Raw genomic sequence first — 25,258 nt, 5'->3', positions numbered from 1 at the left:
CAGATGTCAGTGCCTTTATATGGAAGAGGATGGGTAGTGGGAGCAGGGGATGAAGGAAAGCACAATTGAAGTATGGGAAAAACATGAATTTAGAAAAATGTTACATTAATAACAGCTGGAACAAAGAAAACACAAATTTGGCTTGTGTGTTTTAAATTGTAAAACCTGCAAACAAACACCTATGATTCTGGGCTTTTAAAGCGAGAACAAAAACAACTTCTTAAGTTTTTGCCTGTTGGTCTTAGTTAATAATGCTTCATTCAATTCTCAACATACCCGTTCGAAAACTCATCAGCCTCACAGCCTCTATGTCAAACAAGTTCTATCTAACTAAACAGTACTTTCAGTTAACCCCAGGTAATGAAATGCTATGATCATTGACTCCATAATTCCATTGGTAATCTAGTCTCAGGAAAAACCTTAAATATAGGAAGAAGTCTTATGTAAACATAAACTGCTCAGTTCTTTACTTACAATAGGGAAAAAGTTTCAAAAACAACCCACAAATTTCATGCTAAGAAAGTAGGATTAAATAAAGACAAAATCATTTCAGCTATGTTTTCAAAAAACCTATGCACATAAAAAGAAACAGAATACATAGAAATGTGAAGGGGGGACTGCAAATAGAACATCTTTTTTTCCAGTTTTCTAAATTTTCTTAAATGAACATCCATTTTATAATGAAAAACAGTTCAATTTAAGTTGCATTTCCAACACATTTCTCAGCATCAAGTTCTGTAGTCAATCTTTTGCCCATATCCTCTCCTAGTACGCTATACTAATATTAAACTTCAAAATATGTCAAATCAGGATGGTTATGTTATTCTGAAAATGTAAACCACTCTAACAGAAATTATCTGGCAGAGGTAAGATTTAAATATCTTTCATTTAATTAACAGAGCCTAACACAGTTCCTGACACATAATGGGTGTTTTTAAATACCTGTTAAATAATTACCTTAATTTTTGGCCTGTAATTCATATCTCAAAAGAGTTTTGTTTCTTCATAGTCCTTGTAATTACCTAAAAATCCATATTCATACTTTCAAAGACAAAATGAAGATCTTCAGAGCAAACCATTCCTGTTCTAATATTAACAGGAACATTTCATACCAATATATACTTACCATAATAAAGTTTGGGGGAAATGAGCACATACAATATCTCAAGATGCTTACAAACCTCAAATTCTAAAATACGAGAATTTAAAATTATGAAAGAAAAATTCAATCAAGGAACTTTTGTTATATTTTCAATGAACTTCTCAATTGTTTGCAGATCTGTACTCCTTCCAAAGGGATTTTAGGTTGTTTCTAGAAATATAAGAAGTTATTGGAACATGCTAGTATATGTACAAGTAAACTTTACAAAAATGTGAAAAGACCCATGATAACTTTAAAAAGGTGTATTGTCTGAATCTCCGTGTCACCCCAAAATTGTTATGTTAAAATCTTAACCCCCTAGGTGATGGTATTAGGAGCTGGGGCCTTTGGGAGGTGAGTCTCATCACGATGAGATTAGTGCCATATTAAAGAGGCCCAAGGGAGCTCCTTGCCTCTTCTGCCACGTGAGGGCATAGTGAAAAGGTGCCATTTATGAACCAGGACACAGCCCTTACCAGATACCAAATCTGCCAGCACCTTGATCTTTGACTACCCAGCCTCCAGAACTGGGAGAGATAAATTTCTGCTGTTTATAAGCTCCCCAGTCTGTGGTATTCTGTTATAGCAGCCCAAACATAGTTAGACAAAGAGTAACATGAAAAAAGTGCTCTGCCATAGTTTTAGCATCACTGTTTTAATATCATGAAATACAAGTACAAAACATTGTATACTTTTTACTACACGGAGATGAACTAATACATTTATGTTTTTATCAGAATCTATATCACCCAGCACTGACCAATGTACTAGGAGCTTTCCACAGGGATTTTTTTTTTTTTTACTATTCATATAAGGTTTTATCATGAATAAAAAAGCTCACAACTCTTTTCAGCCATTGCAGATTTACATTTATCTTAATATTCCTGTTTAAGATGCTTTGGAGAACTGTTAAGAACTACAAAATCACCTTAGGAAGAGTTTTGAATGAGTAATTTTATTTCACGTTGGCCAAATCTCCCTTATGTTGGCATTGCAAAGACACTGCACTTATCTGAGGTTAGAAAAAATGTTGTCTTAATAGCCCCCTTACTGTGTAACAAGGCAAATTACCATTTCCTGAAATGTCCAGAATATCAGAGTAGATAGTTATTTGTTAAGCAGTGAGTCATGAAACCCCACTTACAGAAGACAACAGCAACAGAGGACCACTAAGTCCTAAACACACCAAAGAAAAACAAGTTTACAAATATTCCAACTGTCTGTCTTCTCTACATCTAAAACGGTTTAACCATCAAGTGAGAGTAACATAAGCCAATTAGAAAGGGAAATAGCAAACTGTGCTAGTGTCCGACATTCAGCTTCCATAGCATGTCTCACAGTTTTCGGCCATTTCAGCTAAGAGTTTTCTTATAACAGGCAAAAATAATGATTAAAATACCATTAGCTTTGCTGAGAAATGTGAAAAAAAAAAAAAAAAACCACAATGTCAAAAATATTTGAAACTAATTTTGTTTTTATAAATAAATAAAATGGTGTTTATCTTTTCTTAAAATTCTTGCTGTTAAAACATTCAAAGTTATGTCAACCTGTAAGGATAAAGGGGTATTTAAGATAACATGTTTGGAAAACTGAACCACATTTTTAATTGCCAGCATTATGCTTTATTCTTGGTAGAATCATCCTTGTTTCTTCTTTTTACATCCCAATTATAAACCCTGGCCATATCTGCAAGAATTGTCAAAGAAAATGCAAATGCAGTTCTAAAGATAATGCATGCAATGACTAACTATTCACTCCACTTGCACAATGAATCAAAGAAACAGAAATCACACATACACAAATACTGGTAACAAATAGTATTGTTAAGACATCCTGCTATAACGTCAATTGCTAGGAAAATACTGTAATTAAACTCTACCAAAACTAAGGACTCAAATCAACAACTGTTAACCAACTGTTTACTACGGTATTAGTCAACTGTCAACTAGTCAACTATGATATATTTAACAAATATGTACTAGACACTCTCAATAGTTTTAAAGACAGTCCCTCATCCAAGAAATTTCAAAGATTGCTCAACCTATATCCTGCCATGTAATATTTGTATTAGTACAATTATCAACAATTTTATCTCTTACCCTCCCTTTGGCTTAATAAGTTTGTTAAGCATCTACTGTGTTTCTGACTATGCGCTGTACAAAGCCCTGAATAAGACAGGTGAAGTCCTTTCCCTCATGGAGCTTAGACTCCAGTAGAATAGTCAATATGACAGAGACTGTTCGCCCTAGCTCCCTCACTTGTCTGTACACCTTCCTTTCCTACCTTTTGCAGTACTAACAATAACAAATGGCATTTAACTAAACTTGTAGGACTCATCTGAGAGGATTTCCTCTCTTTTGGCTCCTGTACCCATCTAAGTCACTGGATCCTGTTTTTTCTCTAACGTTTAATATCTTTTCCTTTCCACAAGCACCACCGTCCTAGACCCTCATCATCTCACAGCTGGATGAAGTTTCCACACTACCCGTCAGATGATGATGATTAGTGCACTAGGCCCCAACAGGCCTGCCTTCCCTCAGCCAACCATGAACACCTGCCACATGCTGCACACTGGAAAAGAAGAGAAAGTGCAGCTCCTACATTTGAAGAGCTCATGGTTTGGCAAGGAAAAACTAAGCAGTATGTGTTAAGCAAGCACACAAGAAACACTCTGAGGATCAGAAAATGTTCAGGAATGCTCTGATGCTTGAACTGAGATATTTAGAGTAAAAGGGTAAAAAAAGAGCACCTCCTGTAAATATGTGAAAGCCATTCCAGTTAGGAGGAACAAAGGGTAGAAATACAAAGGGTGTGGCACATTTGGGGAGTGTGTACAATAACTGATTGGAGTTATCTGGAACCTGGAATGCACTGAGGAAAGTCAAGAGGAGGTCAGTGGCATGAGGTGAGACAGGCTGGGGTCACTTCACAAGAGTGCCTATATGTATATCTTGTAAGTAACAAGGAACTGTTGAAATATTGTAACCAGAGGAATAAAAATGAGTGACTTAGTAAATTCATACTAGAGATAGTGGGCAGGACAGATGGAATGAAAGGAACCTAAAAAGCTACTGAGTGCAGGTTTTGGAGTCCCAGAACGGGAACAGTAATGGTCAGAGAGATTTATGAGGGAAATTTGATGTGAATCTGGTGATCGATTTGTTATTGGTAGCGAAGAAGAGAGAAGTGTGAAAGGTGACTCCCGTGATTTTGTCTTGGGTGACTGTGACAGGAAGTAGGAGGAAAACACAGGCCAGAGAAGAAAGGCAAAGAGCTTGCCTTCCCTCTTGACCAGAATACCCCACTCCCATCTCTTCTCTCTGCTGATCTTTAAATCCTACGCTGCCTTTAAAAAAGCAGCCTAACTTTTATCTTCTCAACAAAGCCTTCTTTGAACTAACTCCAGCCTACATCTATCTTTCCCAAAGTTTAAATTGCCTTGGTGTTGCATATGTTAACTTACTTATAGTTTGCTATGAATTATCATTCAGCTGTTTTACATGTACGATTCTAACAAACAGAGAAAGACACTGCCGCTCTTTTCTAAAATTGATTTTCATGCCCCATATGGCTTAACACAGTTGCAGGAACATAGGAGACCCTCAACAAATGCTTGTAAAATTAAACTACTTAACCAGTTACAAAGTTGTCTTGGGAAAATATTTGGAAGAAAAATACTCATTCACCTATGTGAATTTGCTGTTTCCACATCACATTTCAAAGTCACTAATCTATCTACAAACTTATTTAAGTACTAGTTCCAAATATCTTATTTATTATCTTATAAAATCTATAACCTTATGTTAGCCTAATAAGGAAATTCTTCCCACTAAAGCAATGTAAGAAAGAATGTGGGAGGTTTTTTGCATTCTAATTTTTTTTAGTTCTAGGGTACATGTGCAGGATGTGCAGGTTTGTTACAAAGGTAAACGTGTGCTGTGTGGTTTGCTGCACCTATCAACCCATCACCTAGGTATTAAGCCCAGCATGCATCAGCTATTTTTCCTAATGCTCTCCCTCTGCCCACGAAAGAATGTTTTTTTAAAAAAATCTTTCTCCTTTTTTTCCCTTGCTTTTTGTTTTAAGAAGGATACTGACTTCTGTGGTAGTAAATTGATCTCGAAGAAAGTCAAGGTCTTCCTCAAGGGAATCAAGATTCTTTGTGGCAGTCGATAAATTCTTTTCCAACAATGCCTGAGCTTCATCAATATCATATTCAAGCATTACATTAGCCTGAAGAGAGAAAGTCATGACAATTACTCAATATTTACACAGAGCTTTATAGGTTAGAGTAAGTGTGGGCAAACTACAGCCCTCAGGTCAAATCTAGCCTGCTGCCTTTTGTTGCAAGTTAAGTTTCACTGGAGCCCAGCTATTCTCTACTCAGGCTTTCACACCACAGTGGCAAAACTGAGTGGTTGAGACAGAAACCATGTGATCTACAAAACCAAAAATATTTACTATTTGACCTTTTACAGAAAGTTTGCTGATCCCTTGGTTAAAGAATATATTTACATACATTGTATCATTTAATCCTCAACCCTGCTGAGGCCAAAGTTGTCTTCTTCACAGTTAAAGAAATGAAAGCTCAGGTTGCCTTGGCTGGCATAGCTAGTGAGAAAATGGGAGAATCAGGATAAGAAACCAGTATGTTTAGATACAAAATTCTATCTTTCTACTACCTCCATCATGACACTAAACAGTGTTAAGTTTGTATCAATTTAAATAAATTCTGAGCTTCAGATACGGTATTAATTTAAAATTTTTCAAAGACATTTTTTATCATCTATATTTGACAAGGTAAGAAAGACAGCTAGCTTTTACTTGTCCCTTCCTACTACTTCCGACAGATATTAGGGATTAAGGCAAGGTAATGTGTCTGTCATTCTGAAGATCTAGTGTTACTGCCAATATTCAGGGATGCATGTACCCTGGAATTGGGAAGCCATACCTTTTACAGCTTTGAACTCCCCCATCACCTGACTGACCACTGGGCATTTGCTAAACCACTTTCCTCATCTCACAAATGCAATCTTAAAATTACTCAAAGGATTGTTGTAAAGATTAAACAGGACAACATGAAAGTATATGGCACAAAGTAAATGCCAAATAAATACTTATTGACTGAATAATCCAATCCATAATTAGAAAACTGTATTAAAGTTCAGATAGGACAAAAATATTCAACATAAGCAAAGACTGAACATAAATATAATAAGAATCCACAAAGAAAAAAACCAAAGCAGGGGACACAAAAATTTCTAAATCCTTCATTTCAATAAAATGTTCCTGAAATGTGACACATGCACATACTACACACACACACACACACGCACACACACACTGGGTGAAATGACACACAAAATGAAATGAAAGGGTACACTGTATACCTTGGGGAAATTGACCCAAAAGTCTTTGAGCATCCAGGCAAAAAGAACACATCACTCGGAAAGAAATCAGTTTGCCATTACACTTTTTGACAGTGATGCTTTACAATAAAAGAAAACGGAGCACTGTATAAGATGCTGAAGGAAATAAAATGTGAGTTTAAGATATTATATCCAGCAAAACTGAATCTCAAGTACAAAGGCCACAGACAAGTTGTCAGCAACATGAGATAACTCAGGGAATATCATTCCCATAAATCTTAAGGCAATCTACTTATCAGACGAATGAGTAACATACAATCAAAATGACTGGGGGGACATCAACATAAGACTATGATGTGCATTCAATATTTACACGAAGAACAAAGATAAATGAAAGACACGAGAGAGAGCAAACGGTATATAATGGCTCTGCGCTCCAACAATATGGGAACAACCTTATAAAGAATGGGTAAGGACAGGAAGAACATAAGCAAAACTGTCAGTGGTAACAGTGTTGGGTGGTGTTATTCTAAGAATGCTTTGTGTGTGAATAGTAATGTTGTCTAGTTCAATTCTATCACCCTTGGTATTTCTGAAAACCAGGATTCTTGATATAGAAGAAACAGGGGGCCCGGGCGCGGTGGCTCATGCCTGTAATCCCAGCACTTGGCAGGCTGAGATCGTGTAACTGCGCTCCAGCCTGGGCGACAGAACAAGACTCCGTCTCAAAAAAAAAAAACAAAAACAAAAAAACAAAAAAAACAGAGGAACAACTAAAGTGAAAACTCTATTGTCCTGAATTTGAATTGGAGGTAACAGTATGATTTCATGAGGTACACACATAGTAACCTGCACCTTTGTACACAAGTTTATGCAGGCTAGCTATATCCTACTGGTTCTATTTCTCTGGTTGAACCCTGACTGATAACAGATTCGTTCACTTACACTTTGCTTTATGCAGTTTTCTGATTTTTTTGTTTATATTTAACATTATATACATATAGAAAAGTATTCATATCATAAATATATAGTTTGATGTATTTTCACAAACTTAACACATTCATGGAACCAGCATCGAGATCAAGGACAGGTTATCACCAACACCCCAAAGCTTCCTTGTGAACGCTTCCAGTTACCACCAGCAACCCCACCCCAAAGGTAACCATTATCCTTAGAGCATAGTTTTGCCTGCATTACAACTTTACATAAACAGAATGACACAGTATATGCGCTCTTTTGTGACTGACTTCTATAGTAGGCAAGAATTATGGCTCCCATAACAGTTGTCCCATTCTAATCTCTGGAATCTGTGACTCTGATGAGATATTTACATCATTTGTCAGAGTTGAACTTAATATACAGACTGCCTAGGTAGGCCTAATTTAGTTATATGAGCACTTAAGAGCAGAGAACTTTTTCTGGCTGGAAGCAGAATGAGAAGTTTGAAAGATCTGAAGTGTAAGAAAGACTAGTCATATCACTGCTTTGAAAATAGAAAGGACCACAAGCCAAGGATTGCAAGTGGCCTCTAGAAGCTGAGACTGACTCCTGGACAACAGGCAGCAAGGAAACAGGGACCTCAATCACAGAGAACCGGATTTTGCCAACAACGTGAATAAGGCTGAAATCTAATTGTCCCCCAGAGCTGCTAGTAAGGAGTACAGCCCTGTTGACAATTTAATTCTGGCTTTGTGGGACCCTGAACAGAGGACCCAGCCAAGCCCATCTGGATTTCTGACCTATACAGCTAGGAGATAATGGATATTGTTTTAAGCCTCTAAGTTTGTGGTAATTTGCTATGCAGTTTCTTTCACTCAACCTTGTTTGTGAAAATCACCCTTGCAGTGCTGGTGTGTAGCAGAAGTTCATTCCTCGCCTGTACTGTATAGTATTCCATGGTCTGAACACATCATGATTTAGTCATCCATTTGACTGTGATGAACATTTGGGTTGTTTCCAGGTTTTGGTTACTACAGAGTTGATATGAACATTCTTACACCTTTCTCTTAGTTAATATTTATACATTTCTTATATATAGCAAGAGGCAGAAAGAGATGGAGACAGGCATGGAACTGCTATGGCGTAGGCAATGCATATCTTCTGCTTTAACAGACACTGCCAGTTTCCCCAGCAGCTGTGTCCATTTACACCTTCACCAACAGTAAATCAGTGTTTTCACTATTCCATGTCCTACCATCACTTAGTATCACCCTACCTTGGTGGGTACACAGTGAGATCACATTGTGCTTTTAATTTGCATTTCCCTGTTTACTAATGAAGTGGGACAACTTTTCATATGTTTACTGGCCATTGGGAGGCCCTCTTTTTGGAAGTCACTCACCCATTATCCTGAAGAGTTACTTATCTTTTTCCATGTTATCCTTAACAAAAAAGTTTTCTAAAAAATTTAAGTATATAAATATTAGGAAAAATAAAATGTTTGCAGATTTGGTGAAAGGAGTATATTGTTAAGATAAAAGTATAAATATCTGATAAAGTTGATTACAGTAAAATTTAAAACTTCCAAGAGGTACCACAAAAGACAAGTGACAGATGAGAAAAAGTATCAGCAATATTAAGAGAAGACTCTGCATCCAAAATACATAATATGTAAAGAAGACCTAAATGTCTGTCTGTCTGTCTGTCTGTCTATCTATCTATCTATCTATCTATCTATATAAAGAATCCAACAGAAAAATGGAGCAACAACACAATCAGGAAGGCAAACAGAAGAGGAAATACAAATGAGCATTTTTGTCATACAAAAACCTGTAAGATGATAATATTTTCACCTATAAAACTAGCAAAAATCTACATATGTGGGTGAGACTGTTAATAAAAGGGTATTTTTATATACTGTTGGAGAAAATGAAAATTGGTAGTCTTTTCTGGAGAGCAATTTGATAGTATTCATCAACATGTTAAATGTGCATACTCTTAGACACAACAATTCCATTTCAAAGCAGCATACAAAAATATGCCTTTGTGTACAAGTCTAGATGTGCAAAAATATTTACTACAGCACTGCTCACTCTACAAGAAACTTTAAAACAATCTAAACACCCCTTGACTTGGGAATATTATCACATAGCCCTACCACAGAATAGTAAGCCAACAAAACCAAGAAGGCAAACTCTGTGTCTACTCACAAATAAAGACATCTGTGCTATTAAGTGAAAAGTCAGGTGCTGAACAATATATATCCCATTTTTGTAAAAACAATTAACAAAATCCCCAATATTTATGTACGTACAGATGTACAGACTTGATTAAAAGTGGGTACATCTGGGGATGGAGGAGTAGCCTGCTGCTTTCTATTGTAAAACTTTTTGTCCTATTTGCTCTTTTAACCATTAGCATGTATGAACTCTGATAAAAAACCAACAAAAATGTCATTCACCCAAGAAAAATTTTTACTGAGCACTTATTATGTGTCAGGGAACTGGTAAATACACCAATCAATAACATATCAGGGAGTGCTAAGTACTTTGAAGGAAAACAGTACAAGATAAACAGGGTGAAACCAAGGAATGCTGACAGACAAGCCATAGCAGGTCCCTGGGGGAGCTAACAATTGGAACTGAGAACTCAAAGGATTGAGTGTGAAGAGCACAGAAGTAGAAATGTGGGGCCACACTGGCAGGTTCCAGGAACAGTTAGGGGGCCACCATGGCTACAGCAGAATGAGCAAAAGAATGAGCACAAATGAGTGCTGAGAGGGAGTAGGGCCGTCCTGTGGAAAGGATACCTCTGTATTCCACCCTTGGTGACAGGGAAACCACTGGGGTCTTGAGCAAAGTGGAATGATCCGACATGTTTTAAAAGCATTACTCTGGCAGCTTAAGCAGAGGAAAGAGCTAGAATAAAGGTTCTGAAGCAGAGCCATTCCCAGCATGCTCTAAGTCCGGCAAGAAGTCCAAGTGTGGTCAAGCAAGGAAGTAGGGCATTAGGTAAGAGAAGAACAGAGAGACTGGACACGGTGGCTCATACCTGCAATCCCAGCACTTTGGGAGGCCAAGGTGGGCAGATCACCTGAGGCCAGGAGTTCGAGATCAATCTAGCCAAAATGGCGAAACCTTGTCTCTACCAAAAAATTTAGCTGGGCGTGGTGGCACATGCCTGTGATCCCAGCTGCTCAGGAAGCTGAGGCACAAGAATTGCTTGAGCCCAGGAGACAGAGGTTGCAGTGAGCTGAGATCACACCACTGCACTCCAGCCTGGGTCACAGAGTGAGACTCTGTCTCAAAAAAAAAAAAAAAAAAAAAAAAAAAACAGAGAGAGAAGTAACAGAGAGTACCAGGATGTGCAGGAACTTGTCAGCCACTCAAAGAACTTGGACTTTTCCTTGGAACATGATAAGAAACCATTCAAAGATTTTGGGCAGAATAATGGAATGACCTGATTGAGATTTCAAAGGATTAATCTGACCACTGTGCTGGAAAGGCTTTGGGAATTCCAGCAAGGGCAGAAGCAAGACAGTGAATTAGGGTATTATTACAGGTTAAAGAGTGTCGCCAAAAAAGATACATTTAAGTTTCAACCCCTTATACTAGTGAATGTGACCTTATGTGGAAGTAAGGTATTATGGATTGAATTCTGTCTCCCCAACAAAAAGTAAGTTGGACTCCTAACCCCCAATAGCTCAGCATGTGACTTTATTTGGAAATAGGGTCTTTCAAAAAGAAAAATTTGGACACATGCATGCACACATGTGAAGATGAAGGCACAGATCACAGTGATGCTTCTACACATCAACATGCCAAAGACTGTCCGCGAACACCGAAGCTAAGAGAGAAGGCTAGAACAGATTTTCCCTCACAGCCCTCAGAAGGAATTGACCCTGATTCTGGGGCTGATCACAGACTTCTGGCCTCCAGAACTGTGAGACAATCCATTTCAGTTGTTAAAGCCACCCAGTTTGTGGTACTTTTATTATGGCATCCCTAGAAAACGAATACAAACATTATTCCCACAGTCCTGGCAAGAGACAAAGGTGGCCTGGACCATGGTAATAGCGGTAAGGAAGTGAGAGATAGTTGGTTTCTCAATCTATTCAGAAGAAGGAACCAGTGGGGTTTGCTGAAGAACTGGTTGAGAGATATAAAATAGAGAAGAGTCAAAGAAGACTCAAAGATTTTTGTTCTGAGCAACCAGGCAAAAGATTCTGCCATTTACTGAGATGGGGAAGATTGCGGGAAGTGGGAAGTGCCAGTCTATGAGTGATAAAATAAGGATTTAAGCATTCAAGAGGAATAAAAGAAGAAAAACATGAAAAGAGCAAGAAGAGCTCAGCAAAGAAAATGAAGAGAAAGAGAAACAGAAGAACAGTTACGAAAGACAGAGTAAAAGCAACAAAATAGAATAACTAAAAGGGAAAACACAAAGTCATGGGGAAGCAGCCAGAGGAAATCACACAAAATGAAACAGATCAAATAACTGAAAACAGAGAACACGATAGGTACTGAAAATAGATAAAGGAGATCCAACATATGCATATTTATTATTCCCAAAAGATAATAAAAGAAATGGGGCAAAAGTCACATTCAAGTACACAACAGAAATTATCTTTCCTGAAATAAAGTAGCACTTGAATTTGTGAATCAAAAAGTCATGCAATTTCTACAAAAAAACTGAATACAGAAAAATCATTCAACCCTTAGACACTCAGGTATAGTTGCTATGCTTCAAAGTTATTTTTTAAAAAGCCTTAGTGATAAACACTGAATCCTTCCTTTCAATACAGAACTAAGTGTAGAAATTATGATTGTAGAGTGAAATGTAAACGTTGTACAAACTTTGAGCAAACCTCCTTGGGCTAATCTAGAGTGCCTCTCCGGAGTGATTCTACAGGACAGCAGCTAGGGGAAATCCTCCCAGTAGGACAGATGGTAGAAGTACACTCGGCTTGCTACTTTGTATGAGAACTCGCCTGAGGTAACAAGATCCATGGACAGGTAGCTGGATAGTCAGAGGACTGAGAAGAGCAAGACAGGTAAATCACAGATAAGCTCAATGAAATCATTGAAAACTGAAATATATGGTTTTAAAAAATAAACTCTAACCTCAAGCTTTTTGTAATACTCTTTTTCCCCTTAAATTCAGAGGGACCTTTCTAGAATTATTAAACTCTTATGGGAAGAAGCATTTATCCAAAGTTCAGCAGTACCTTCTATTTTACTTCTCTTGCTCTTCCTCCATTATATTTAAGAGAGATAAAGCATTAATTGGAAGAGAAGCAAGGTTTGTTTGATCAGTTTTATCTTGATTGGGAGAGACTTCAGTATGTTTTTGCTGCGATCTTCATCGCACTCCTGATTCTAGTCAGTTTCTAATATGAACCACTTGAACTCTGCCCCTGTGTCCCTTCCACAATCAAAAGGAGATGAACACTTTCACATCTCGAGCAATACTATTAAAATACTAGCAAATACTAGCAAAACCAGTGTGCTTGCTGGAGAAAACACACTGGTTTACAAATATATCAGCTGTGGCTATAACATTTACTTACCCCCAACCACAGACACACTTTATCAGTAGGAGGAACTGAAGCTTTGCAATACAAGTTATCTGCCAGTAAGAATCTGGTCTCCATTGAGTTGGTAGACTCCTTCAAAACAAAAAAAATGACACTACCATAAACAGGTCAGTTTGATATCAAGGTTATAAAAGAGAGATCACACAGTTGAACCTAGGACATTTAAAACAGTACCATCATGCAGGTTAAGTGTAGTGGTAGAAGAAATGAATGCTAGACCCAGGTGGCTGGGTATGGACTCTGGCTCAGCTACTCACTAGCTGTACAAATCTGGCACCTCACTTAACTTTTGTGTCTCAGGTTCTTCATCTGTAAAATTAGGATTATAACAGTCCCTACACCTATGAAGTCAGTGATAAGCACTGAGTAACACGTACACACACACCCCATCGAGTGCCTGACATACAGAGAAAGCGTTATTATAAGAATTAGCCATTCTTCTATTATTTCACTGGTGCTTCATGCCCAATCAATCAGTTGCTGAAGTCTTACAAAGTTCACCACATATTAAAATATACTAGAAATAGTTATTCTAACAGTCAAGCAAAATTGTAAGCGCACACACAATCTTTTAAATACAATATGCTTATGAGATTTAATCTTTACAACCTGCTTTTATTTAATGAATACTGGATTAAGACTTAGAAGACTCTCAAATTCAGTTCTGCCAGTAACTAACTACATAGACACTGGTCAAGTATAACCTCTCCGTAAGCATTTCCTCAACTATGAAATGAGAATCTGAAACTGATGATCTCTAAGATTTTTCCCAGTTCTATAAATCTTGGACTAACTCCTTATTCTTAGGGAGAAAGACAACAACAAAGAAAAAACCCTAGATGCTGCTAGCACAGAATAAGACATTTTCTTTGTACACCTAAAACAATTTCAAATTGCATTTAAGTTTCACAAGTACTAAAGATAAGCAAAATAATCCAAGTGTGGGCCCTAGAATTAAACCTGACTTTTGGGGGAAGGCTGCAAAGCCACATTTGCTACAGAATCACATCATAACATTAGTGTATGTGCTTAAGAAGGCAGACTGGATTCCACAGCACAGATCAAATATCAGTGACCAAAGAGTCAAAGAAGACGAGTTTCTGCTGACATATCCTAGTTTGTTCATATTTACAAATAAAAATGCACTTACTTTTTTCTTCTGCATGTATTTTAGAATTTCCAAAGTCTGTTTAATTTCAGGAATCTGACCTTTTAGCCTGTGAACAAGAAAAAGACTAACTTAGTATTTTGCAGGCAAAAATAAACAACAGGGCACGGTCTTACTAACTTTGCATTTTCTACTAATGTGTTCTTGAGGACTATGTACAGATATAAAATACTTAAGATGTTTTTAGATATGAGATAAAATAAGATATATTTATAAAAATAAAATATTTAATGAAATATTTACTTAAAGAAAATACATTTAGTAAAATATTCATAAAATATTTAAAGTATAAATACTTAATAAAAATATTTAAGATATACAAGCAAATGTTTATGGAATGCCTATTCCATGAAGACAAAGCTCTGTTCTATTATGTCAAATACCCCATTGTTATTTAACATTTCTAGAGCAGACTATATTCCACAGAGGTGATTCATAGGTTCTGCATTTGATTAGAATGACATTTTAAATAGATTAATTTAAAAACTAAATTTAAAAATAACATGGATTCAAAAGTTATATTCTAAAATTGAAGACACCAATCCCCTAACCAGTGATGCACATAGCTGCTCCTGGTGTGTGCATTCGGTATACACACATGCACATCACAGTCAGCTAAATGCCAGGCAAAGCACAGTGACACCTTCTCAGTATGTGCACTTGTCACACTGTGAAAAATGTACACCATCATCTGAATGCCAAACACACCACATTATGATACAGTATAATTTGGTGATTCTTTTTAAGCTTTGGGTACTTCTTCCTTAAATGCTCTTCTTTTCAAATTAGGTAACAATCATTCTTAAAATTATAAATAGATCACTGATTTAAACATAATAAATTAAAAAAAACAATGATGGACATGATCCGACTGATTCGACTTAATGGATAAGTTATATGATGGCTACTAGTAAACGGCTAGTAAGTGACTCCCAAATGCAATCAACCTCACTGACAAGAACATAAAAGAAAAACATAGTATGCTAAAAACATTCAGTCAATTAAAGAGAGAAAACAATGACACCTTTTTTGTCACTGGGGTTTAGTTCTTTATGGTGATTAGATGCATGTGTTTTGCATGGCGATATATGCAAAACAGTTATAGGGTCTCTGTCAAATCACAATGTAATTTCTAGCAAAACAGACTAAGGATATAATAACAAAGCTCTGGTTCTTTCTAGGTAAATTTACTAAATATTATTAGAGACCAGAATGTAAACAAAATTTAAACACAACAATGAAAATGAACTTATTGCGTCACATAAAGGAAGTCACTCCATGTGTGCAGGAGGAGGTTGGCAGGGCAAATTTACTACACCCTGTGCTACTGACCTGGCAAGAAATGTGTTAAATGAGCCTGCTGCTTAAAAAAAAAAATAGTGTCATCATTTGATAATACAGTCCAGTGAATAACCTAGAAACACCTGGCATTCATTTTTTCACTACAATTCAATCTGGATGCCATAGATTGCTCAAGTTTGCTTATTTTTGTATGATATGTTCATATAGGTAAACACCACAAAGATGTTATACATTTGTAAAATATGTGATACACATACAACATAAGGAGTATGTTCAGATCAAGATTTTTTGGTCATGTAAATGACTTTTAAGATGCATTTTGTATATATAAATATTATATGTAATACATTATAAAGCATATTAATCAATCAAGCAGCTGCAGCCCTAGCTAACTTAGGAACCAGACAACCAATGACATTGTACGTGCCCAAGCAATACACTCCTCCCTACCCTGCTTCACCTGAAGAGAAAGTAGCTTGGCTGGGCAGAGTGATTCACGCCTGTAATCCTGGCACTTTAGGAGGCTGAAGCAGGTGCATCACCTGAGGCCAGGAGTTCCAGACCAGCCTGGCCAACATGGTGAAAACCAGCCTCTACTAAAAAAAATACAAAAAAATTAGCTGGGCATGGTGGTGCATACTTGTAATCCCAGCTACTTGGGAAGCTGAGGCGTGAGGATCCCTTGAACCCAGGAGGTGGAGGTTACAGTGATCCGAGATAGTGCCATTGCACTCCAGCTTGGAGTGCCAGAGCGACACTCCATCTCAAAAATAAAAAACAAATAAAAACCAAAGAGAAAGTAGCTTGCCTGAACTGTGTGTTTACAGTCCTGTTTTTTCTTTTTCAATTAGTTTCGCCCTATTCGTGTGTATCCCTAAACAAAATATTCTTTAACATTGGTGGCTTCTGACCTTAATTCAAATGGTCTCATGCTGTATGCATTTTTCTGGGGTTTGCTTTTATATTATTATTATTTTATTTTTTTGAGATGGAGTTTCGCTCTTGTTGCCCAGGCTAGAGTGCAATGGCGTGATCTCGCTCACTGCAACCTCCGCCTTCTGGGTTCAAGCAATTCTCCTGCCTCAGTTTCCCGAGTAGCTGGGATTACAAGCATGCACCACCAGGCCCGGCTGATTTTGTATTTTTAGTAGAGATGGGGGGGGGGTGGTCTCTCCATGTTGATCAGGCTGGTCTCGAACTCCCGACCTCAGGTGATCTGCCCACCTCTGCCTCCCAAAGTGCTGGGATTACAGGTGTGAGCCACTGCGCCCGGCTGGGGTTTGCTTTTTAAACTCAATCAAGATCCTAAGATTTGTTCATTCATTTTCACTGCTGTGTACTATTCCATTACAAATATAACAAACACAACTTCTTTATCTACTCTTCTGTCAAAGGGCACTTCTGCCAGCTCCAGGTCATTGTTACTGTAACAACAATGGAAACCTCCAGGTTCTAGGAGGGGCTAGAGCTGTGAAAGGGGAGACAGTAGCTTAGAAGGAAAGTGAATCAAGCCTTCAAAAGAGGAATAAAGCTAAAAGAAAATGTTCTAGCTGTGTTCCTTTTCTCCCTCTGAACTGCCCCCAGGGAGTCCTACATTACCTACCTCATCACTGCTACACGGCAGAAAAATGGCAGAATTGGCTACTGGCAGGGGGAAGGCCAAGTTAGGAAGCTAAGAATTACAAGTACTAGTCCCCAGCAGCCCACCTCTCCCGACTCCCTTTCCCTCCTGTGATGATAATGAAGACAGCAGAAATGGAAAGAATCCCCCAGAGGTGGAATTATCTGGTTGGGGAGAAGTATTTGTCTGATGGCTATGCCCTTAGACTGGGATACCAGCAGCATTCCTCCCACCCCTACCCACCAGGAGTGACTTAAATTACCCCCACCTCCACACACATTACTGGCCAAAGTAGCTGATATCCCTGAGGGAATCTAAGCTGACAGGGAAAATAAATTAGAATTTGATCATTATAATAAATAAAGACAATAAATTCAACAGACTCTACGATATGAAACAAAATTAATAAATACCAAAAGATAAAATTATACATTAAATACTTAAAGATACCACAAGGAGAAAAGAAAGAATATTGGTAATATGAAGAAGAACCAACCAGAACTATTAGGTATAAAAATTGTAACAGCTGAAACAAAGAACTCATGGCTATCCATCTAATTGCCAAAAGATAAATGACAAAGACAGAAAAAAGGGAAATAATATAAAGAAATGGAAGGCAGAATTAGAAGTGTCAACATCTGTAAACAGGTATCTCAGAAAGAGGAAAAAAAATTAACAGATGATAAAAAAAAGAAGTGATAATCACAAAATTTCCAATTAAAGAAAGATAAAAGATCTCAGATTCAAGTGTCAAAAAAGAGATTAACACATGAAATACTAAGGAACTTTTACACAGCTTGAAGGTAAAGTTACATGACAGGCTGCAAGAAAAGATTTAAAACATATATAAAAAGGTTAGCATCTAAACTACAGAGCCATCTGCTGCAAAACAACTAGATCATGGCACAAAAATAGTTTTGTTGCACAGCTGACATCATAGGGATGAGAGAAATTCCAGAAAAATAAAAAGAGAAAAATAGCCCTCCAACTACTTGGGAGGCTGAGGTGGAAGAACTGCTTGAACTCAGGAGGTCAAGGCTACAGTGAGCTGTGATCATACCACTGCACTCTGGCCTGGGCAACAGAGAGAAAGCCTGTCTCAAAAAAATAACCAACCCACTATTAAAATAGGTAAAACTCAAGAAAGTTTTCCTAACTCACTATCTCCAACTCTACCATTCTCTTTTAAAACACTAGACAAACACTGTTCTCATCCAGAACACCAATGTTCACTGATGCTTCCTCAGTGCTTCGAATTTTTACCCCTTCTCCCCACATTTAGGCCTAGACCATATGTTAAGCTAGAGTGAGTATCCTGCTATATACCACAGTTGTAGAGTTAGCAATATAACTTTTTTCTTTTTTTTTTTGTTTCGTCTATCATTAATTTACTAGTTAGAAGAGCAATGTAACTTTGATACACAAATTTCCCCCTCTCCCAGGACTCGGTACCAAGGCTCATTTTCTTTTCCTTTTTTTTTTTTATCTTGAGACAGGGTATCACTCTGTTGCCCAGGCTGGAGTGCAGTAGCACACTCACAGCTGACTGCAGCCTCAACCTCCCTGGCTTAAGAAATACTCTCACCTCAGCTTCCCTAGTAGCTGGAACTATAGGCATGCACCACCACACCTAGCTAATTTTTGTAGATATAGGGTTTTGCCACGTTGTCCACACTGGTCTTGAACTCCTGGGCTCAAGTGATCTGCCCACCTCAGCCTCCCAAAGTGCTGGGATTACAGGCATGAACCACTGCACCCCACCCCAAGGCACATTTTCTTCTCTATCTGTAACCTCCCTGTAGATGATCTCAAATCCAATGGCTTTTTCTTTTTCAAATAAACTTTTACTATCACAAAAGCAGTACATGTACATTGTAAAAAATTAAGAATACAGATAAGCAAAAACAAGAAAAATGCCATATTCTAACTACCCAGAGATTACCACTGTTAATATGCCTTTAGTGTGGACTTCTCCAGATACTCCTGTGCATATATACATTTTTTTCCAAAATAAGAGTATACTGTTCTTAATGATTTCTATCTTGCTTCTGTCCATTAACACCCTCCATCTTTCCATGTCAATGACTTTTCATCTCATCTAATACAAAGTACATATTCAAATTTCTACAACTGTCACCAAAATCAAATGAGAAAATACATCTACAAACTTCTGTACCTTTGCATAAATGGTGCCTTATGCCCAGACCACCCTTCCTCACTTTAGTCTGCCTCCAAACTCATAACTAATCTTTGAAATTCTACACAGGTATCTGTTCCTCTTAGAAGCTTCCTCTGAACCTCCTTGGCCCCTCCAGATTAATGAGGTGTTTTGGTACAAAGTAATGAGTTACCATCCCCTGTAACTCATTACTTTGTACCGAAGTACCTCCACTGCTCTACTTTGTACGCTAATTTTATTTATATACCTATAATTTCCCCCAACCTGTGTCCCTGGTTTTTTGTGTGGTTTGTTTGCTTTTTAGACTGGATCTCGCACTGTTGCCCAGGCTGGAGTGCAGGGGCATGATCACATCTCACTGCAGCCTCAACGTCCTGGGTTCAGGTGATCCTCCCACCTTAGCCTCCAGAGTAGCTGTGACCACAGGTGCATGCCACCATACCCAGCTAATTATTATTATTATTATTATTTTTGAGACAGAGTCTCACTCTGTTGCCCAAGATGGAGTGCAGTGGCGCAATCTCGGCTCACTGCAACCTCCACCTCCCGGGCTCAAGGGATTCTCCCAACCCAGCCTCCCGAGTAGCTGGGATTACAAGCCCGTGCCACCATGCCCGGCTAATTTTTTTGTATTTTAGTAGAGACGGGGGTTTCACCATGTTGCCCAGGGTGGTTTCAAACTCCTGAGCTCAGGCAATCCGCCCACTTCAGCCTCCCAAAGTGCTGGGATTACAGGCACAAGCCACCGCGCCCAGCCTAATTATTTTTTAATTATTTGTAGAGACAGGGTCTCCCTAAGTTGCCCAGGCTAGTCTTGAACTCCTGGACTCAAGAGATCCTCTCACCTCAGCCTCCCAAAGTGCTGGAATTACAGGTTTGAGCCACCATGCCCAGTCCTGTGTCCTTGTTGAAAGCAGATACTGGATGTTATTTCACCCAAAACAGTATGTGGCATCTAGCTGGCATTCCATAAATATTTATCTCACAGAAGAATGCTGGCACATGTACAAAACAGAGATCTATAAATATTTATTACAGTGAATTGACTTTATAAGCTATATAAAATTATGTAGGGAAATAAAGAGTTGAGAGTAAGGATACCTTTTTTCCTATGCCTATTAGTTATGAAATCTTGGGATTTCATAACTAATTAAGTCTTGTGCCCCAGACCCTGTGGGTCTCTAATCTTGTTGGCAAAATTAGAAGGATGAACTAGACATATAAGATGTTATGATTTTGAAAGCTTTGGAATACAGTCTTTAATAACCATTCTATTATGTTTTCAAAACCACATTTAGACTGGCAATACCAAGTGTTGGCAAGGATATGGAACAACTGGAACTCTTGTACATTGCTGGTGGGAATTTCATATGGTACAGCCACCTTGGAGGACTTGACATCTGAATATTTTATCATATGTAAATTATATCTCAATTTTTTTAAAGTTCAAGCCATATACGATTTTCAAAACTTAGAAAGTTTTACACTTACCTTCTTTTCTTTTGAGCAAGGTTGAGTTCCATAAACTTATACTTCTGGTACTGTTCATCCAACTTCTTTAATACTGTATCTGCAGTCTCATTCCCAGGCTGTTTCATGAAGGAATCTACATCTTCCTTTAATATCAGAAATAATACTTTACAAATTTTAGAATTCATGCCACTCATCAGATTTTTTGACTGCTTTGTTTTTAAAACATAAAAGAAAAACAGCTTTTCCTCCAAAGGTTTGTTTTTAACTAAAAGTACAGGTTAAGCATCCTTATCTAAAATGCCTGGGACCAGAATTGTTTTGGATTTTAGATTTTTTTTTTTTGATTTTGGAATATTTACATTATACCAGTTGAGCATCCCCAAGCCAAACATCCAAAGTCAAACATGCTCCAATGAGCATTTCCTTTGAGCATTATATTGGTGTTCAAAAAGTTTTGGATTTTAGAGCATTCTGGATTTCAGATTTTCAGATTTAGGATGCTCAACTTGTAGTTATAAAAAGTTAGAGACAATTTCAGACCGTATATATATATTATATAGCTAACTTATTCTTTCACTTTCCTCTTCATTTTTTATTTATAAATAGGAAAAGAAGAATGACTTTGCCCACCATTTATGCATTTCCCATGCATCCCTAGTAGTAAATATGAAAATACTAACAATCAAATACATTGCCTATTCATGCATCCTATTCACAAAATGATTTTACAGGTTGTATGTCAAGATTATCAATTTTATTACTTATTTTTAATTCAACAAGTTTTGCCATAGAAATCATACTAAATATGGTTACTGGGTTCCCAAGGCAATCCACAAATGCTTCCTTCAGTATCAAATAACTGAAACAAAGTAAATCTAAAAGGCAAACAGAATAATCTTTTGTAACAGAAATAACTGATCAAAAGAAAAGCAGTAAAACTGACGTTAAAATATTTTTATACCACATGCTGATCCTTGAAGAAAGGCTAGTTAATTAGATAAGAATCAGAAACAAGATGAAAATATATGGAAACTTAAAAAGATGCTACAAGAGCTGTCTAGTACTTTACAGAAGTCTATCTAGTTCTTTATTATAAGTAACTTCAATTATCTTATAGCTTTTAAGATCTTCAAATCATTATTCTTATCCATATTTATTAGCTACCAGAGAATATCTTAGCTGAAATAAGGAAGAAAAAGGAAGAGAAACACAGCAAGGGAGTGAACTACGAAGCCATCAAACTAGAGACAGTAAAGGAAATTGAAAAGGTGAGGCTGAGTTCTGTATGTAAAAGAGAGATGCCATCTTCCTAGAAGGGTCACTGGAGGGAAGAGAAAGAAGTATAAGTTTCTAGCACATGATACATGTTATTAGGTGCTGGAGTTCAGCAAGAATTAACTATAGCAGCATAGGCTGTGGTTAAGAGACAGGAGGTGCCTGGTTTGAATCCTGGCTTCACCACTCACTGGATGAGTTGACCTTAGGGAAGTTAATTAACCTCTCTTTGCCTCAATCTCCTCATCATCTGTACAAGTACCTTTTCATTACCAGAAATTAGCATAGGTGAGATGCCTATAAGAGTACGTGACACCTATCTATAGCATAATGTGCCACAGGAACACAAAGTGCCAGGGATTTTGTTTTGGGGTAGAGGTCAGCAAAAACTACAGGGGGATGATAGCTGAACTAGATGTGGAAAGATGAAGAGGTCATGAAATGGACAAGGGTGAAAGAACAATTCAAGCAGAGAAAGAAAACAAATTACCGCCTCAGTGGGGTTGGGGAATGGACTAGGTCTGACTTCTAACCACTATGGTACATTGCCTCCTATCACCATGAACATTAATATCTATTTGACACCTACTACACTGCAATACTGCAAGCATGTCCTCTGTTTCCCATAACAACTCTCTAAGTATTGTCATCCCTATTTCAGTTAAAGAAACTCAGGGCCGATAATATTTCTACAATACCATGTCACTTCAATTATTAATAGTTTAGAAACAAAAACAGTTATATAAAATTTGGGTTGCTTATTACATTATGCAGGTAGAAATTTTAAGGTCTAGAAAAAAATAACCATGACATTGTAGGGAAAAAGCATTTTAAGACATTATAAAGCCCTCAGATAAAGTGTCTCCTCCCAAGTTAGATTTCTGAGGCCATCTCTAGCTGAGCACTATGAATGTAACATTTAAGGCACTATGGAAATTCAATTAGACACCCAGTTTGAACTTATACTATGTGTCAGGCACTGTGCTATGACCAGGAGGAGTGGGGCGATGCATGAGAACTCTCTGCTACTTACACTACCCAGTAGCAGAGCATGAGGGGTAAGCCGCCGGTCTGGACCTCCACAGATTGCCCAAGTTCAAATCCTGGATTCCTCACTTATATCCTGTGTGGCCTGGGCAAGTTACTCAAGGGCCAAGGGCCCCGTACCTCAGTTTTATCATCTAAAAAACGGGCATAACAGTAGCTACCACCTCGAGTTTTGTAAAATCATTAAGAAAGTGCCCGGCACTCAACAAATTTTATTCTTTGTTATGATTAGATAATAGGTCAATGTAGAGAAATAAATGACACAGCTCATAAAAACACAAAACAATAACCAAACAATTACGAAATTCAATCAGCAAATGCAAATATACAATATCAAGTGTGGTATAAATAAATGAGTCTTTAGGATATAAGACGTGGTTAGTGAAAAAGGCAGAGGTAAGGTAAGGTACAAAACAAACGGTTGAGAAACTTCCATGAAGATTTTATAGTAGCTAAGTGGGGACAGACAGATGACCTGGCCTGGAGGGCCAGTCAGACGTTTTCTCTCATTAGTCAGATAGTTTTCAACTACTATTTCTAAATTAAATAAACAAAACGAAAAATTTTTAAAGCCACCCAGAACAGGCAGCGCCCTCCAGAACGGCCTCTGGAGCGACCCGATCCCCTCTCGGACGCTAGCGAACCTGGGACCTAGCGCCATCACGAGGGTTCAGTCTCCTCTCTCAACAATTCATTCTCCACTAAGTTGTCAGAATGATGTACCTAAAACGAAAGGCCTTCTGATGACAGCCCGTTGCCTACCGGAAAAACCTCAATTCTTTAAGCAAAACACAGAAGGACTTTACACTCTCACCCTATCATCCTACTTTCCCATCGGTCTCTTCTTCCATTTTCCCCGAGGCAACAGACCACTGCATTCCTTCAACAGACAAGGTGATATTCCGTTTTCACATCTTAGCATTGGCTGTTCTGCCTATTCATTGTACTGTCTCTCCAGCATCCATGCTGAGTCGAGCTCCTCACCACCTCCCCTTTTCCAACCAGCAGGGGGACGAAAACCGGCGGCAGCCCGGAGGTCCCTCAGGCCGCCCTGACCCGCCGCCCTCCGCCCCTCGCCCCTCGCTCCGGCCCCACACCCCGTTCTCTTCTAGGGCCTTCTCGAGCTACGTTTCTTCCGGGCGGGCCCCAGCAGAGCTCAATCTATCCAGGTGCGAAGAGTGAGAGCAGACCGAGCGCCCCCTCCCTGAACATTTAGCTCAGCTCCTTCCAACAATCGAGGCCTGGGTGGGAGCCGGGAAGAAAGGGGCAGTCCGCGGCCTCAAGCCAAGATGCCAGGTAACAGCGTGCCTCTTACCACAAAGACTGCCTCAGGAATCCCCAGGTGGAGCCGCCGCCCATTCCCTGTGGCCATTTCTCCTTTGCCACAACTGTCCTTAGCGGCCGCCATCTTGGGGATGCGAGCGCGCGACTGCCTCCCGGGCCGCCGGCCGCCGGGATTCCGTGATTGGCTTGTTAGCCCTTGCAGGCCCGCCTCTCCATGCACATTCATTGGTGCGCAGGGAGGGTCCCCCATAAGCCCCCGTTCTCCTATGGCCGAAAGTAGCCCAACCTGTAGGTGCTCATTGGCTGCCCTCAGGTAAGTGACAAGCGTGGAAGGGCCGCGGAAGAGAAGCTAGAGCGACAGGAAAAACCCTTACGCCCTCCTGGGAAAAGGGGATTTGTGAGTGAGCGGTGCTAAAGCCCTAGGAATAGGGACCTAGCCCGACCCCACCCCGACCCTAGAACTGGCAGCAGCCTTCACAATGGCCTCTGGAGCGACCCAATCCCCCTCTCGGATGCTAGCGAACCTGGGACCTAGCGCCATCACGAGGGTTCAGCCTCTGTGCCTTTCTGGTCTCACCATCCCAGGGAGCTTTCTGCCCCTTGAAGGGAACTTACTTTGTGTCTGTTTCAGAGTGGTCACTGGCCTCATTCTAATAAATACCCTGCCTGTCGCACCAGCCTTTCCTGAAAGCCACCTTTGAACAGAATGTCTTCTCTCCAGCTCAAACGTTTCCAAAACTTCATAGTCTACATACAAAATCCTAAGAACTCCACCTAGGCTTCTAGGACCATGGACTTACCCAATGTCATCCTACACTACAACCCTTTAAAAGCACATGTGTCATACAGAACCAAGTAATTATT

General features: G+C 38.8%; 2 protein-coding genes across 3 annotated transcripts in view; one reads left to right on the top strand and one right to left on the bottom strand.

The window, feature by feature from the left end:
- The window catches only part of CMC4 (C-X9-C motif containing 4), a 540,756-nt gene that overhangs the window by 378,882 nt on the left and 136,616 nt on the right, over positions 1-25,258 (top strand). The window lies entirely within an intron of this gene.
- VBP1 (VHL binding protein 1) lies at positions 1,778-24,620 on the bottom strand. 2 transcript variants are annotated; one of them, XM_050775501.1, is made up of 6 exons: positions 24,426-24,620; positions 20,807-20,931; positions 14,196-14,262; positions 13,019-13,117; positions 5,236-5,374; positions 1,778-2,827 (listed from the first exon to the last, which is right to left on the bottom strand). In XM_050775501.1, exons 1-6 carry the CDS (start codon positions 24,618-24,620, stop codon positions 2,757-2,759), a joined length of 696 nt encoding a protein of 231 aa, XP_050631458.1. In that variant the 3' UTR covers positions 1,778-2,756. The 2 variants fall into 2 exon arrangements, with proteins under 2 accessions (XP_050631458.1, XP_050631459.1); XM_050775502.1 differs by having other exon boundaries at positions 20,807-20,927; positions 24,426-24,544.

Source organism: Macaca thibetana, chromosome X (genome assembly GCF_024542745.1).
Source record: "Macaca thibetana thibetana isolate TM-01 chromosome X, ASM2454274v1, whole genome shotgun sequence".
NCBI lineage: Eukaryota > Metazoa > Chordata > Mammalia > Primates > Cercopithecidae > Macaca > Macaca thibetana.
This window is presented reverse-complemented; position numbering and strand designations above follow the sequence as displayed.

Excerpts from the sequence above, each read along its gene's own strand:
- VBP1 (XM_050775501.1), bottom strand. The coding sequence starts at position 24,620 with ATGAATGTGCATGGAGAGGCGGGCCTGCAAGGGCTAACAAGCCAATCA. Across the intron at positions 14,263-20,806 it reads CTTGCTCAAAAGAAAAGAAG|GCTAAAAGGTCAGATTCCTG; the intron begins GTAAGTGTAAAA and ends TCTTGTTCACAG. Across the intron at positions 13,118-14,195 it reads AATACATGCAGAAGAAAAAA|GAGTCTACCAACTCAATGGA; the intron begins GTAAGTGCATTT and ends TTTGTTTTGAAG.